This window comes from Castor canadensis, chromosome 8, assembly GCF_047511655.1.
Source record: "Castor canadensis chromosome 8, mCasCan1.hap1v2, whole genome shotgun sequence".
Taxonomy (NCBI): domain Eukaryota; kingdom Metazoa; phylum Chordata; class Mammalia; order Rodentia; family Castoridae; genus Castor; species Castor canadensis.
In genome coordinates, this window is record NC_133393.1 from 74,236,082 (window position 1) to 74,253,979 (window position 17,898).

Genomic DNA, 17,898 nt, shown 5'->3' on the forward strand with positions numbered 1-17,898 from the left:
TGTGCAGCAAGTAAAGATAAGGGCACACATAGTGAGCACTCAGTAAATGTTTATTGTTTAAAATCAACGTTTCATAATACAAATAGTTAAAGTTGACTTAACTATTTTCCCATGTTATGATAGAGTTTAAAACAGTAATTGCAAATAAATCTTTTTTTGACAACCCCAGGAGACATTTCATGTAAATATCTCCTGTAAGTTGAAGGGATTCTCTTCTAGTTTGTTGTGTTTATTCTTTTTTCTCTGTTGTGTTTTTTAGATAGAATCAGCAGAAGTATCTGGAAACAGCGTGGTGTGCAGCTTTCTTCAGTACATGGAGAAGTCAAAACCTTGGCAGAAAGCTTGGTGTGTGATCCCCAAGCAAGATCCCCTTGTGCTGTACATGTATGGTGCTCCCCAGGTAACTAAACCACATCTACTGGAAGTGACAGGTGCCATCAGGGACAGTGAACGCAGAACCCTTCCATTGATCCTTTGTAAAACAAAAGAACTCAGTCAGTGTCACTGTGTCTCATTAAAATTGAAAAATAATGGATAACTAAAACTAAGTTTGTTGTTTAAGCTGATTGATTCATTTTATAGTTGCTTTTTTACTCATTGGTCATTGGTCCCCTTCACATCTTTGTGTAATGGAGTTGAGGAAAGGTAAGTTGAGTTAGGAAGGAACGTGAGAAGATGATGAAGCAGAGGGAAAAGCAAAAGTAGAAAGAAGCCTTTCTAATGACAGGAGACATTAGGAAAAGCTTTGATCGGTTTTTATGCTTAAAGCACGGGTGCCTAAAAAGAAAGCAGTTTGAGAGGAAGGGGGAAGTTATGTCAATCTTGGATTAATAATATTCACTAACAACTTTTTGTGAACTGTATGTGTGCATACCTGAGATGACCAATATGCAGGTTTAGCTTATAGTGAGAGCCAGCACCAGATTGTGTTATGCTTAAAATTCAGATAAACAGTACATAAACCAATCATGCATTCACCTTGAAAATACAAAAACTTAAGTGTGTTGTTGTATTTTACCCTGTATCTACATTAAGGACTAGTTAAATTATTTTAGTTTAGAAATAAACTAAAAATGCCAAGATAGGTATGTATTTTATTCTTTGCTGTTTTTCCTTAACTCTTTTCCTGTCCATAAATAAGTTGATGATGGAATGAACCACCAAATAAAATGTATTATTAAGCCTCATTAATGCCCTCTCACTTTAAATAATAAGATAGCTATTATTTTTTGTGTGTGTTTGCGGTACTGGGGCTTGAACTCAAGACCTACACCAGAGCCACTCCACCAGCCCCTTTTTTTTGTGATGGGTTTTTTTTTCAAGATAGAGTCTTGAAAACTATTTACCCTGGCCAGCTTCGAACTGCGATCCTCCTGATCTCTGCTTTCTGGGTAGCGACTGGCACCTGGAGAGGTGGCTATTATTGTTTTCCATGCAGCCATGGTGGGCTGCATGGCCTTTGAATGAGGTCCTCCCAGCAAGGAGGTGTGACATCTGTCTGGCCTAGCTGATTTGGGTGTCAGCTGTCATCCACTGATTTGTTCAACTATTGTCACTGGCCACGTGGACAGCCACTGGGACTACTCACTTGGGACAGTGGTAGGAAGAAAGGTTTTGTAGGGACAAGGCCACAAGTAACTCTCTCTGTACAATGTGTTTTGCTTAGGACGTCAGAGCCCAGGCTACCATTCCACTCTTGGGCTACATTGTGGATGACATGCCGAGGAGTGCGGACCTGCCACACAGCTTCAAACTGACCCAGTCCAAGTCTGTGCACAGCTTTGCTGCAGATAGTGAGGAATTGAAACAGAAGTGGCTGAAAATCATCTTTTTAGCTGTTACAGGTGAGACACCAGATGGTCCAGATGAGCACCTAGCCACCTTGGACGATCATCCTGAACCTAAGAAAAAATCAGAATGCTGAACTGCAGGACCAGCCACAGTGTGGGGGTCTCAGCAAAACATACAGTTCAAGACATTCCCAGCTCTCCTTCCTCATCTCTTAGCACTTTATGTTGAAAAACAGAGGCTCATAAATGCATCTTTGGGGACTATTTTCCTTTGTTGGTGAACTCTTAGTAAAATTAATGTGCAGAGCCATTCTCCTGATAATGTTTTGAAATAATGTGAAAAATGAAGCATTTTTTTATGAGCTATTCCTTGAATATGTACTTTTGTCTTAAAGGAAATGGTGTCAATTGATTGTATCATTACTAGGATAGAATGGTCACTTTCATTTAAGAAATCCTCCAGTGTCTTTTTCACATGTAAGACTTGTAACAGTTTGAAAGATATACCTCCATGTTGCCAAAATAGATCCATGGTGAAAAATACAGGGACAGTTTAGGGTATTGTACTAATTCATTTAGTTTACAAATCTCAAGCTGCATAAATGACATATATGTTCGTTTAAAAGAAAAGTAAAAGGACAAATTTTTGGTGTTCAGACTTTGACTTATTAAGAAAAGATAATACTTGTTTTTGTAGAAATACTGCTAAGAATACAATATCTAAAGTATATAGTAATTATCTGTACATAGTATTAAAAATGAATATATATACTATACATGCTTTTCAGCTTTAGGTTCACATTCATCTCTAATTTATTTTTAAATATAAAGCATGTCTTATCTTGGAATTGAGCAGTGTTCTGAACTTCAGAAATGTTTTTAGTGATTTATGTTTAACTGATGGGCACCTAAGGATATTGATATTTTTATAATAAGAAAAGGCAGTAATTTATGTGGCATGGAATATAGTGAATTCCAACAGTATTTTTAGAGTACTATTTTTTTGTTCTGTGCCTATTTAAAACAGTGCCTCTCTTAGAAGGTGCTATTAATACCTATTTATAATACGAGGTTTAGTTAATATTTCAGTCTTTATTCTGAAATTAAAGTGCATTTTGGTCACTGGTCAAAGTCATACGGGTTATTTTACCTTTTACAATAATGGAATTGTTGCAGTAGTTAGCATCAGCATGTATAAAGATTTTACCAAAACTTGAACTGTATAAGACACCTGACCTTACACAAAACATGTGGAAATTGCATTTATTGTAATGTTTTCCTTTTTTTCATAAGGCTGTTATGCATGGTTAAATAAGGACTATATTTAACAAACATTTAAGATAACTGTGTGAGCCTATTCCTTTATCAAATATGAAAATTCACTCATGATAACCTTTGTTTGGGGGCAGGAATTGGAAGATAGTTAATAAAGGAAGTTTATGCTTAACCACCTCACCAGAGAAGAGAGTGGGAAAAACAGTTTTGAGAAAAAAATATTTTAATAACAGCCTTTTAGGAGTAAAGATAATTAAAGAAAATATGAACTATTTTTACCCTTTTATCCTCTGTGGAATTTTAATGATAAATTGTGATTCCTTGTCATGAAGGCTGCACTTCATTATATTGTATTTGTGATTAAAATCTCATGCCAAGTTGACTATTTAACTTAATCCTTTTCTCAAATTAGATTTTTTTTCTTTTACACTGTCATACCCTGAATTTGTTCCTTTTTAATGTATCAGTTTGCTAGAAATCCACAATGACCCCACTGTCCTCAGTCTTTCAGGACTGCACCTTAAGTGCAGAATAGATCTACTCAAAATTGGAGACTGCTACACATTCATTCAGCCCTTGTTGCCCTATTTTTATTTTCCTCCAAAGGTGCAAGTGAACCAGTTAGGGCTGACATAATTATTCCCTTTCTCCATGAATGGAATACCAGATGTGATCATTAACATTAAATCAACTACTTGAGCCACAAAAAGAAAAGGTTGCTTCTTGTGCCCTATTAAGTCAGGGCCAAGCTAAAAGAAATTTTACATTCTTCACTGTGGCTATAGATGATACTTGGATTTTCTTAATATCAAGAAATGAGAAGCAATAAAAATATAGCATGATTATCAGAGGAAGGTGACATTTGTAAATGAGAGAACAATGGATCTGTGTGTCAGAAGATCTGTGTCACATTATTTTTTTGAGAACTACTTAAACAGCAAGAAGACTATACTTTCACTACCATTAAGTTCTGGAATAGAAGTAACATGGACACCATCAATGTTGTTTAACTTAGATTATTGGAAGAATGCTCATAAAAAGATATTACCATGCTCTTACCATTCACTAGCTTTAATTATTTTTAATGAGAAGTTTTACTACTAGAAGAAGATCTCTGGTTATCCAGTAACCATCCTCATCTTTTACCCCACATTCTTGAACCAAGCACAGCAGAGAAGCAGTGAAGCAGCCTTACCCCTTTCTCTCTCTCTTTCTTCTTTCTTGGTCCTGGAGTTTGAACTCAGGAGTCCGTACTTGCAAGGCAGGCTCTTCACCACTTGAGCCACACCCCAGCCCTCCTTTCTCTCTTATTAACAATTCCCTACTACATTTACTTAGAGAAAAGTAAAGGAATGCTCTTAGCCACTTATTAAACATCCAGTTAAATCAGAAGACCCAAAAGAGCAGTTGGTTATAAGAATAATCAGTGTTTTTTACTGCCTGAGACACCTGAGCTGTAATGACAAATTGAACCTAAAAATATGGCCAATTGCTTTGCAAAGTCATCTTTCCTTTAAAGTGTCCTTCCTTCAAACTTAGAAAAAAAAAAATACTTCTGTGATAATACTGCTATTCATTAGAAACATTCTAAGTTTTTAAGTTTAAATTTCACTCTTGTTGAAAGTGTACCATTTGGGAAGTAAACTGTGAGATGTGGTGCAGACTTTTATCTCAATGTTTTAAGTGGGGCTCAATAATGAAAAATACCACCAGCCACTTCTGTAATAGTGCTATCATGTATGCAAGCAATAAAACTCCCCAGGTGTGGTTTTATACTGGAAGTTTAATATGAAGGCCCCCACCCACAAGGACATCATTCCTTGGATGCAGATACCATCAAAAACATTTTTATTTTCACAAAGGTATGGATAATGAAACCACCACATCTACACCATTTTATCAAGTTACATTTTATTTTTTGTGAGATTGAATTTCACATATAGGCTGGTATACTTATCTTTACTGCGTGACCTACCCCAGTTTTAAAAATTACCAAACTTTAACTAACCTTTTATATGTACCCTGTGGATTTTTTTTAACAGAATACTTGTACTAGTCATAAATGTATAAAGAAACCATAAACGTCATGGTACTGCAAGGTTATTAAACATTCATTGAAGCCTTCTAAAAACCTTTTCTTAAAAATACTTCTGGAAGTTCATGATTCTGTTTTGGTTTTTCTAATTTCTACTTTGTGGAGACAAGGTAGGGATTTTTTTCCCCTTCAAATTTTAGACCTCATTTGTTTATATCCAAAGTCTTAAGTTATTCTCAGCATATTATCAGTGATACAGCTCTAATCATGATCTTTCCATACTATTTATATCCTGAGGAACTGGCACTAACAGGAGCAAATAAATTTCTAGGGAACAAAGGTCTTTTTTTTTTTTTTTTTTTTTTTTTTGCAAGTATCCTTGCTATAATGCAGAATAGAAAATTAACTAAAATTTCCTACATCACACAATGTTCATGTTAGTGGGTCTGAGATAAGCACATGGTGTTTATAAACTAAACTTTGAAAGGCAGGAATGTCTCAATGTTTCCTTCTTAACTGTTGTACTCTTCAGGAATGTATTACTGTAAGAATTGCGGCTAGCCATTTCCTGTTCTTAGGACTGTACGGACATGTACAGTGGATCATGTTACTTCAATTCTTATCCAGCTTTATTAGAACCAGACTACCGTTTATTTTCATACTGCTGTCTACAATAGCTTCTCTAGATTTAGCAAATATGAGTATTATAGAAAGAGACCACTAGGTCTACTTTAAAAAATTCCTTTCTGTGAATTTATATGTGTATGTACATATGTAAAAATTGTTGATTTTTCAGTCCTCTCCACAGGAATAAAATTTTTATAGAAATTTTTTAACTTAAGTATTTTAACATAAATTATTTACATGGATTTTTAATGTATAATTCATCCTCACATGCCCTTTAATCATGTTCAGTCATATGAAGGTACCTGCTTTCTTTACCAGTAGAGTAGAAAGGAATGAGATTAGAAACTAAAATAGCCAAGAATGAAGAGATAGAAGTAGATAGAAAAACTGCTAGTCTCCAGATCAGAGCAATGTATTTAGGGGAAAAAATACTAAATTGCACAAAGAATATAAATTTTAAATTTTAAGTGTATGTACTTGCATGCTGATGTGATCAATTGCACCCAGGCTTTGACCTTGGCCTCTAAATTGTAGACTATTGTACGTTGTTACTTTTTTTCCTTTAGGTTTTAAAAAAATAATAATTTCATTCTCTAGACCATTTTCTGCACTGCTTATTGAGGAAAAACACCCCTCTAACTCATTCATGGCCTTCTGGCTTCTGAATGAGATGAAATAGCACATGGCTTCTCAAGATATTTCCTTGTCAGGGTTACTGAGAGTTACATGAGGGTCATCCCTTTTCCTAAAATTCAGTGTGGTAGATTTAGTGAAAAATTAAATCAAGAAATCCTAGTATATTTTAATAAGTGAATACTAAATATATAAAAGTGAGACATAGATTTGAAAACAAACAATAGTCTGTGTGGACCATTATGATAACAGAATTGCATTGTATGTTACACAGTGTGTAGATATTGGAATGTATCATGGGGGTCTTCATTAGCAAAACAATCATATTTGTATATAAAACCAGACTAGCATTTCCTCTTGTGAGTGACAATTGACTGATACTTAAAAATAAGTATTATCTTGATTTTCTTTTGATTTGTTGGCTGTTTGAAAGGGTGTGTCAGAATTTTATGGTTGGTTCTAATGTGAAAAGGTATTCACAACAGTTTTTTTTCTTTTCCAGCTGTATGAATGTAAAATACTTGCAGATAGTGTATATATTGTGTAACATATGTATATTTGGTCATAAAGGCAGATAATTGGAAACATTGTAAAATTAAGCACTTTAATTCCTATTAAATATTAAACATTTGTATCTTGTAAATAAACACATCCTTAAATCAATTCTAAAGTGTTAGATGTTATTTCGGCTAGGATTATGTATGTTCAATTCACAGTGAATTCCATTTTCTACTCAGAAAAAAAGCCAAAAAGTTGCTAGTTCTCCCCTCCCCACACCCCCACCACACACACCCAAAAAACCTGTAAAAGTCTTTCAAGAACAAAGCTTATAATAGAGCCAAGGTTTCCCAAATACAGAGACAGTGACTTCTCCCTGTCTAGGTTTCTAGGAACCAGTAAAATAGTGACTGCTTTACTGCATACTTAATGGTAGTTGTCCACATTCTATAGTCTTTATGTAGCGAAACATGCATTGAAATAAAAGTCAAGGAGCAGTTTAAGTCTTACTGCTGATATTACTAGTCATCTGACACTGTAATAAACTTCTATGGTCACTCCAAGAAACAAGGAACAAATCACTTCGTGGCTATGAACAAATTGTTTTTCACAACATATTTCACACTTTGCCACTGGGCTCCTCCCCAGTCCCCAGTTACTTTATTGGCTTTAGATTAAAAAATAAAAATAAAAAAGACATATCAAGAGACTTTCAGTATGATTCAAAATAAAGTGTTTCCAGAGATAATCCTCTTTAGAAGTATATTAGCTTTTTTAAGACAACTGGCTTGTCTGGGCTCTTTGTTTTAGGGAGAGGGAGGAGGATGAGGTGGTAAAGAGGCCAGTGTGGCAGAAGTCAGGGCTTCTCAACCCAGTGTACAGAATCACATGGGCATCTTGTTAAAATACAGCTGTGGCTCGGCAGGTGAGTGGTGTGGTTCTAACAGGGTCCCAAGAAGGGCTGTACCTCAAGTCATTGGAGTAGCAAGCTAGAAATCCCTCCTTCTGCCACTTACTACATTTGGTACTTAAACAAGACAACTGAGTACTGCCTGCCCATTTGAAACATTCAGTTATAACTGTTAATATTAGAGATCATTCAGCTAATTGCAAAAGTATGCAGACCTGACAGTACATTAGATCAAGTGTGGAGTAATTAAGCAGACTGTCCTGATCCCTCCCTCAGAAATGCTATTTGTCTGTGTTGGGCTCTGGGCATTAGCAATTTCAAAAATTCCTTGTGTGATTATGATGGAAATGATAGAGGGACATAGTGAGCGTTTATACAGTGCGTGGTTGGTCCTGTGTGTACTCTAGAGCAACATCACATGGAAGCCCTGCAGTAACAGTCTAGGATTGTCACATAAGGAAACAGCTCGTCCTCTCTTCCTCACCCAGCCATGTTCAACTGCTACAATCCTTTCTCTGTGATCTCTCAGCGTCTTTAACTTCTCTAGCTTTATCTGACTTGGCAAAACCAAAACATGGTGTACTTTTACTTCACTCTGTACCCAGATGACTGAACAAAACCACAGATTGCCCCAGTTTACATCCATACTAACTACATCACTACGTCATACCTTTCTTCTCAGACCTCCACCATCTTCCCAATCCTTGCTCCCAATCGATGACCTCTCTTCCTGATTTAAGAAAAAGCAATCCTGTCATCTCCCACAGCCATGTCCAGCTGCTGTAACAGCTGGGTGTACCTGCTTTCTTCCTGCTAGCCAGTTTCTGTCTCAATCTGATTCCTCACTCGTGCACCATACCCCAATCCCCACTCAGCTCAGAGACACTGCCCCCATCCTCCCTTTCTCATACATGTACTGATTCTCTTCTTGATAGGATCCTATCCACCAGCAAAGACCTGCTAGAAATTTCCCCAAATGAGACTAATTCACTTCCCCTGGAAGCTACCACACTATTTTCCTCTCCCCTTAACAGCAACACCCTTAAGTCTTTTTATACATGCTATCTCCAACTCCTCTTCCATTCTTTTCTGAGTATGTTGCAGTCAGCTTTTTTACCCCACCTTTTAATGAAATTGCTCTTAGCAAGGTTAGCAGTGACACATGCTATGAAATCAAATGGTCAGTTTTCAGTTCTCATCCTAACTTTTCCTTAATTCACTTTTTCCACTTGGCCTATCGATTCCAAAGTCTTGGTTTTCTTTCTACCCCTCTGGCTCAGTCTTAGAGGTAGGCCAGTTGTATGTCCTGGGGTCTCTTCATTATTTGCTCTCATTCCCTTGGTAATCACACTAGAAACTCATGTTGCCTACAACCAGTGTTCTTGCTCTAACACTTATTGGTCTGGACAGTGGACAAGTTATGTAATTGTCAGTTCCTCTTGGATGACTAATGGATGTCTCAAGTTTAACAAATCCAAATCTAAACTCCTCATCTTTCCCCATAAGATCTCCATCCATCATCTTCTCATCTCAGTTCACAGAAACTCTGGTTTCTAAGTTGTTTAAGCCAAAGCCTTTCTCTTTGACTCCTCTATTCTCATCATCCATGTACCAGTCCATCAAGGAAATTCTATCATGTCATCATCAAAATATATACAGAATCATGTTCTCTTTCCTAAGTTCTGTGCTATCATTCTGGTCAAAGCTGCTGTCATCTTTCTGCTACAGCATTGCAGTAATTTCTTACCTTTGCCGTCCTTTCTACCACCACCCCATCTTAGTCTGTTCTTTGCTGCTATAACAATACCAATATGGGGTGATTTATAATAACAGGAATGTCCTAACTTGCCATTCTGGAGGGAGAAGTCTAATCTCAAGGTGCCTGCATCTGGCCAAGGCTTCCTTATTGTGTCATAGAAGGAGGAAGGACAAAACAGGGCCAAACTCACCCTTTTGTAAGGGTGCCTACCCACCCCCATGAAGGTGGAGCCCTCATGGCCTGATCACCTCTTAAAGTCCCACCTCTTAATACTGTTACAAAACAACTAGATTTCCACATGAGTTTTAGAGGAGCCACTCAGACCAGGGCAGCTCCCATTCTCAAGTACAATACGTAGCCAGAAGAGTGTTGAATCAACGTGCCATCATGAAACTCACCCCAGTCCCTCCAGGTATTCTCCATTTCACTCAGAATTTTAAAAGTCCTCAAAGTGACTTCACAAGGCCCTATACACCCCACCACCACCACCACCACCACTCTGCCAGTCTTGCAAGCCAGGAACATGCCACCTCATAACACATAACTGTTCACTCTTCTGCAGGCTCCTCCCCCAGGTAGCCGTATGATTGACACCTGTGCCAACTTAAAACATCTTTGCTCATGTCTCACCTCAAGAACCTGAATGTAATCCTTTTGTTGTTGTTCATTCTGGGAATCAAATCCAAGGTCTCACACATGGTAAAGGGCTCTACCACCAAACTACATTCCTAGCCCCACAAATACCCACAATGCAATTGTCTCCATACCAAGATTATTCTTCCATTCTTCCTTAATCTGATCTTCACATAGCACTCAGTATCTTACAGCAGACTAAATAATTTAGATATTTTGGAGGTTTTTTTTTATTCCCTATACCTTCTAGAACATAAGTTCCATGAGGGCAAGAATTTTTTTGGAGGGAGAGGACAGTACTAGGGTTTGAACTCAGGACTTCACACTTGCTAGGCAGGCACTCTCCCACTTGAGCCACTCCACCAGTCCTTTTTAGTGTTGGGTATTTTCAAGATAGGGTCTCTCAAACTATTTGCCTGGGCTGGCTTCAAACTTCAGTCCTCCTGATCTCTGCCCCCCAACTACCTAGGATTATAGGTGTGAGCCACTGGTACCGGCAGGAATGTTTTCTAATCAGTTTTGATCACTGATGTCTCCAATCCCTGGTATTGTGCCTGTGTACATTGTATGCACTCAATGTACTTCTGAATATGGAAGGTTATATAAAAGAAAAAAATGACCAGAGCCTTTCTTACAAAGTATTAGATGCTAAGAGGAATAGGAAATCTTTAATATTTAAAAAAAACTTAGTTGATAATAAAGTTAGATTACAGAGTATTTAAAAGGAAAGTCAAGGACTTCAAAGTATAATTGTGAAAACTTAGTCAACCTTTGCACAGTAGTTTCTTGCTTTTAAAAATAAATATTAGGGCCGGGTGCTGGTGGCTCATGCCTGTAATCCTAGCTACTCAGGAGGCAGAGATCAGGAGGATCTTGGTTTGAAGCCTCCCAGGCAAATAGTTCACGAGACCCTGTCTCAAAAAACCCTATCACAAAAACTTGGGCTGGTGGTGTGGCTCAAGGTGAAGGCCCTGAGTTCAAGCTCCAGTACCACAAAATAAATAAATAAAAATAAATGTTAGGGCTGGGGATGTGGCTTAAGTGGTACAGCACCTGCCTAGCAAGCTTGAGGCCCTAAGTTTAAACCCCAGTCGGCAAAAATAAATAAATAGAAATGAAAATAAAAAATAAGTCTCAACCCATTTCACCACCAACATCACAGCACCTGGACTGTAAGGAAATAAAAGGCAGCTGGTCACTGTCCCAGAAGTGCAGAAAGATAGACATCCTGAGGAAATGAGGCTGGCAGAGTGGACCTGGCGCAGCGTTTGGATAATGAGTGCCTAGTCTGCAGTTACTTTCTTGTAGAGGAAGTGATTCATGTGTTGTTTTGCCCTGCATTTAAGTAAAAACAGAAAGCCAGAAAGCCAGATTGCTTGGTCTTAATAAAGGAAACTCTCCTTTTATACAATAAGCCTGGGCCTCAGAGAATAATATGTTCTGCAAAGAATTAACTTAAAGCCTTCTTCCCATGTAGAATCATATCATGTTTCAATAAGGGAAAAAAACTTATGCTAGCCTAAGGATTGCCTTGTCTGCTGTGTGTGTGTGTGTGTGTGTGTGTGTGTGTGTCTTTTTTCTTTATGTGTACTTGTAGAGTGTGCAGGAGAGCAGGGGATATAAGAGGAAGAACCAAAGGATCCAAGCTCACAGCTCTTTCTCACAGAGGAGAAAGCACCCTCAAGAAAGAAAAAAATATCTGCCAAAAAAAAAAAAAAGACAGGATGCTTTAGTGAGTATATATTTTTGTAGAGTTTTGACTTTTGCACCATCTTAGTGTTTTACACACACATCAGCAATGTTGTAAACAAAAGAAAAAAGTGACCTAAAGTCTGTGTATAATCATATTGTATCTGCTAATTTTCCTGCTTTCATAGTTGCACTGTGGTTGAGCATATATGCTTGCGATGTGCAAGGGCCTCAGTTTGGTAGGAGGAGGAGGAGGAAGGGGACGGGGAGGGAGAGGAGGAGGAGGAAAATGATCTACCAAGCCATGAAAAGAAATGAAGGGAATCTTAAAATCTTTATCACGTGAAAGAGCCCACTGAAAGGTTTTTTACCTGTAACTCCAACATCCTTTATAAGACATTCTGCAAAAAGCAGTATTTTGGGGAGACATTAGAAAGATCAGTGAGCTGGGTGTGGTAGAGCACACCTCTAATTCCAGCACTCAGGAGACTGAAGCAGGAAGATCTCAAGTTCAAAGCCAACCTGGGCTACACAGGGAGACCCCGTCTCCCCAAAAAGATCAATGAGTGCCAGGGGTCAGGGAGGAAGGAAGCATGGACAAGACCGTTTAGGACAGTGAAACTATCCTGTACAATCTATAATGATGGATGCATGCCAGTTTACACAAGTCAAAACCTAGGGTGAACAACACCAAGAGTGATGGCAAATGTAAAAATGGTTTTTGAGTATGGTGCTGTGTCAGCAGAGAGTCATCAACTGCAACAAATGCCCTCTCTGGTGTGAGATGGTGGCTGGCAGTTGGGGAGGCTGTGCCTACGTGGAGGCAGGGAGATACAGGAACTCTGCTTCCTGCCCAATTTTGCCATGAACCTAAAAGTGCTCTAAAAAACAAAGTCTTTTTCAAAGGAGAAACACATGTTTTGATGGCATTTAGCCCATTTCTTTATTTTCCTGTGTTGTTTCTAAGCCTACCCAGTACAATTTTCCTTTTTTTCATCTCCCTTTATACAAATCAAAGCTGTTTCTTAAAAATAAAGAAAAATTCAAAAAGTTATAGTTAGGCAGGAAGAATAAATAGTCTTAAGGTGAGAAAAAGAAATTTTTCGTGATACTTGGGTTTGAACTCAGGACCTTATGCTTGCTAGGCAGGTGCTCTACCACTTGAGACACTTCACCAGTCAGAGGAGAAAATTTTTTTTAAATATGTAAAGAAATGCAATTTCAAACTGCCACAGGAAAAAAGCAAATCTGAAGAAATAGTTTTCATCATTCATTTTTTAAATTATTCATTTATTCAACATTTAAATATTAATTGAGTGCTTCTTGGACTGGGGAGTGTGGCTCAAGTGGTAGAGCACCTGCTTAGTAAGAACAAGACCCTATATTCAAACCCCAGTATCACCAAAATAAATAAATAAATAATAAATATTGAGTGTTTCTTATTGTATCAACTTTGAAAGCAAATAAGTAAAATAACTGTGCTTACTGTATCAATATTTAAGGTCTAGTATTACTTTGAATATTCAATACTGACATTGGGAGTATTTTCTTCTGAGCACACAAATAACTCTGTCTTCATATTTTGTCACTCCTGTAATCAGAAGACATACTTTTTGTAGACAAAGTCCCTGGATTTTTTTTTAATGTATGAGTCATGAACAAATAAATGCCAGCATACCACCACAAAATAGGTAAAGTGAACATTCACAAGGAAAACTTCTGACCTCCCACTTATTACCTGTGATTTAAACACATAATTCATAAAACACATGATGCATAAAAAGTAAAAACAGGAGAAATATCTTACTTTAACCAGAGATTTTGCAGTAGAAATATGAGCAAAGCAATAAAATCACACATTTATCCAAGTATATTAGATGAGCTGAAATCAATTAAATGTTGCTTTGATATGTAGCAATAATTGGTTTATTTAGGGATCCAAATAAAACTAATAAATTATTAGAGGAAAAAATTGTGTGAAAGTTTAAAAATGACAAACTGAGTAAGCCTCAGACCTTTCCAGGTCCAGAGCCCCTTCAGACATGTGGGCTTCTCAGAGAGGGAGCAATGGACCGTTCCAGTGATATTTATTAAACTGCTTTCATTTGTTTTTAAAAAAAATTCTGTGGGGCTGAGTGTGTAACACACTCCTATCAGTGTGATAGGACTTGAGCTTAGCATGTTTGAGACCTGCGTTTGATCCCCCAAAACAAAACAAAAGCATCTACAGGGGATCTTCTTTTGTTTTCAAACAGCAACTGAAAAAGTGCAATTGAACAAGTTACTTATTTCAGGGTCCAGAACCCCAAGCCATGAAACCCACAAAATCAGAGTGTGGTTACAGCACAAGTTCCAAGGAAGCGAATAGACTCTCTGCTTCTGCCTCAAACAGCCAGTGTGAGAATCAGGGTCCGTGAATTTCAAAATAAGATAGAAGGGGCCTGGGTGGGTTTTTCTTGATTTTTCTTCTCTGTGTTCTCCATTTTTTCCAATCCCAAAAATGTATTTAAAGTTTAGGGAGAAGCAGACTATCATTTTGGACTGGCTAACATCCACCTCACCTATCTAAGAAACTATATCACTGGGCTGGGGGCGTAGCTCAGTTGGTGGAGCGCTCACCTAGTGTACATGCCCTGGGTTCAATCCCAGCATGGAAGGAGAGGAGAGAAGAGGGGAGAGTGGAGGAGAGAGGAGGGGAGAGAGGAGGGGAGAGACAGGGAGAGAGGAGGGGAGAGGAGAGAGGAGGGGAAGAGCGGGAGGCCACCTAGGATAGAGATAGGCAAGGGGCAGACCCAGCCTTCTTCTCACCTTTGCCCTAGCATCTGGCAGCTAAATTGGGCGGCACACAGACCCCTGGCTCCTCGTCTTGCATTGCTATTCATCACCTGAACCCCAGTCGAACTGGATGTGTTGCTAAGGTCTCAGTGTTCAACAGGTTCCTTGGACAACCTAACAGCCAAAGCGCCACACAAAAACTCCGGCTTCTGCTTCTTCCAACAATCTCACTGTTTAGGAGGCTCTGACGCGGGTCATGGGACCAGTGAGGGATCAGGACCACATGGACGTGCAGACTCCTAGAGAAAGTCACAATTTGGTTTCCTATAAAATAAATACTATTTAAGTGCTTGCTCGGCATTATTTTGAGCAAAGAAGGAAGAGCTTCTACTGTATTCTGGGCTCTTAGGTTTGGGGAAATAAAAATAAACGGAGTCAGCTGGACTTAGGTTCATTTAAGCTACTCGGGGTTGGTCATTGCTCAAGAGCGCCCCCTGGGGGCGGGCCTCACACTATGACAACTGACTAACCACATTCTGTACTCCCCCTGAGAGGTTTGGGGTCAACGCAATTTTCTCTGTGGCCTTATGGTTTCAGCAATAACTGGTGCTCATTGATTGATGTTTTAGCATCTCTCACGTAAGGGCAACTTGGGCACCCCTGCCAACCTGCCCCTTAGCCGGCTCTGCTAGGAATAACAGCACTGTCTCTCTGGTCCTCCCAGTTGCCTTCACCCCTCAATTCCTTGACTCCTTGATTCTCCTCCCCTTTAAAAAAAAAATTAAGCAAATTCCTCCCAGCTTGTCTACCTCACAAACCATGACTGAATCTGAGGTATAGACCATCACAGCTCAATATTGACCTGAGATCCCCAAATTATGGATCTCTATAAAATAGGAACCCACTATTTGTAGTCTGAGGCCCTGTTGGTTTCATTTAACATTTTACCCTAGAACATCCCCAACTTCAAAAGTGGTTGTTCATGGCAATGGCCAAAATAAAGCGTAACACATGCTGGAAATATTCTAAGAACTTTACATAAATTATGTCATTTCTCTTCCACCACAATTTATTTAGCAATCTGATGATTGTTTCCCATTTTTTGCTATTTTAAGCAAAGCTTCAAGGAATGTTTTGAACTTGTTATTGAGAGTTCCATCTGTGATTGAAGTTAGGTGGCATAGAACACCCCTCTGGCAGGTGACTGAATGGGTAGGAGAGGGTGGGAGAAAGCAAAACCTGAGATCCTAAAGGAAGTGTTATGAAAACACAGATACCTGCACCACACCTGCTGTAGTTCTGATGTGCCACGGTGCATCCTGGCAGGGGGGCAGGGATGCTTCATTTCTCTCAATTCTAATTCATTCTCTTTTTCCTCTGCCTGCCCTCCCCTCCATTTCAATGAACTACTGTGATAGTCAAAGTTGAGAGAAGACATGCCGGTGGCTCACGCCTGTAATCCTAGCTACTGGAGAGGCAGAGATCAGAAGGATCACGATTTGAGGTCAGCCCAAACACATAGTTTGTGACACCCTATCTTGAACATATCCCACACAAAAAAGGGCTTAAGTGGTAGAACGCCTGCCTAGCAAGTGTGAAACGCTGAGTTAAATCCCAGTACCACCAAAAGAAAACAAAGTTGAGAGAAGACCATTGATGTTCAGTGTTGTACTCAGACCCATTCCACAAGCCCTGTCCAACTGAGACTCCCACGCTGTGGTCTGCTGCCTGTGAATGTCACACCCTCCTGTTGAGAGAGACAGTTCACGCAGGTAAGTCTCAGCCTGTTGTGGGGTGACTGGGATGAAAACAGTGATAGCCCTCTGAAAGAGAAAGGAGTTAAAGGATCCATTAAAACCCTTTTTAAAAACAGCACAATGTTTATAGAAGAGAATGAGAATTGGGGGTGGCTAGGTGTATTCTTATTCTTTATCTCCTAGTGCTCCAGAGAGTGAGGCTCAGCCTGATTTCCTCCCTCACCAGGGACACTTGGAAAAGTCTGGAGACATTTTGGTTATCATGACTGGGCTTGTGGGTGCTATCGGCAGGTAGCAGGTAAAGCCAGAGATTCTGGTAAACATCCATGATGCACAGGACAACCCCACAACAAATAATTTCTCAGTGCCCAGTGTCAACAGTTCCCAGTTGAGAAACCCTGCTCCAGAGTCCCTGCTTCTCTCGCTGCCCATTCTTCTTTCTCCTGCCCTTTCCCCAAGCATAGATAAAGCAGCCCCAAGATTATCCCCTGTGACTTTTCTGCAGCCCTATCCTCCTTTATCCTGCCCCCCTGCTCAGTGCCCTGTTTCCCTCCAGTTTGAGTGGAAAGGTAATGGTATCTGTTCAGAAAGTTCACCGGCCTTAAGCAATTTCCTGAGATTCTCAGTCTGTAGTTGGTGAATCTTTAGCAAAGGTCCCTTGAGCAAAGGGGCTCCTTATCTCTCTTATGAAATCTGGGAACTTGTGGAGGGACAAGAATAGCCTGAATAATCCCAATGCGAGGGGAACATGATCTGTGACCAGTAGTGTTGAAGAATCACTGTCCTTAAATGGCCTTGACCCATGACTGCTAAACTTTTCTCTTTCAGAACCCACTGTATTTCCCCAGCTTAACTTAACATCTTGTTTGGGTATTTCCTCTACTTCGCTATTCCACTGGCCGTGATTCAGTCTCCAATAACCACTCCCCACCTGGTGTCATAGTGAATAGTGTTCCTATTGAACTTGAGATAAAGCAGAGAGATGGAACTGGTGTTAGCTGTTGTTTGATAGCTTAAGGAATTAATTTGTTGTGGAAATGTTTGTCCTGAAGAAAGAAGTCCTTTGTGTTGTTGATGAGGTGATTAATCCTTCTGATCTGGATATGTTTTGTCACTACTACTCACTCATGTTTCATAACATTCCTGTGAACTGTTGGGTTAGGCTGAGTCTGCAGAAAGGGCTGCAAAAAGATTTCACAATGACAAAAAAAGTACAAGGGTTTCAAACCCGTCTTCAATATGCCTATTCTAGAATTAAAATGCACCCTGTCCAGCCAGTGAAGCGTTGGGATGGACAGAGGGACGTAGCTGATGTGTGTTCCCATCAAAGACCATGATGGGACACAGTGCAGGACCATGTCTCTACCATGCCTTGGGGACCTTACTAAGCATCTATTTTATCCTCATAATCCTGTAAGTTAGAATGAAATCTGAAGAGAACTTCTCAGGGACATAGCTCAGATATGGCACCAACAGATTTTAAACTCAGATTAAGCCAGCTTCAAGGCTTACACCTG

At 39.3% G+C, this 17,898-nt stretch overlaps 1 protein-coding gene across 6 annotated transcripts in view; it reads left to right on the forward strand.

Annotated features, from left to right (window-relative positions):
* Positions 1 to 7,023, forward strand: part of Fgd4 (FYVE, RhoGEF and PH domain containing 4) — a 216,761-nt gene extending 209,738 nt beyond the window's left edge. For all 6 annotated transcript variants that reach the window (XM_074083096.1, XM_074083100.1, XM_020167950.2 and 3 more), the window contains 2 exons: positions 260 to 400; positions 1,667 to 7,023. In XM_074083096.1, the coding sequence (XP_073939197.1) occupies positions 260 to 400; positions 1,667 to 1,924 (399 nt within the window). In that variant the 3' untranslated portion in view covers positions 1,925 to 7,023. The remainder of the gene's footprint in view (positions 1 to 259; positions 401 to 1,666) is intronic.
* Positions 7,024 to 17,898: the final 10,875 nt, after the last annotated feature.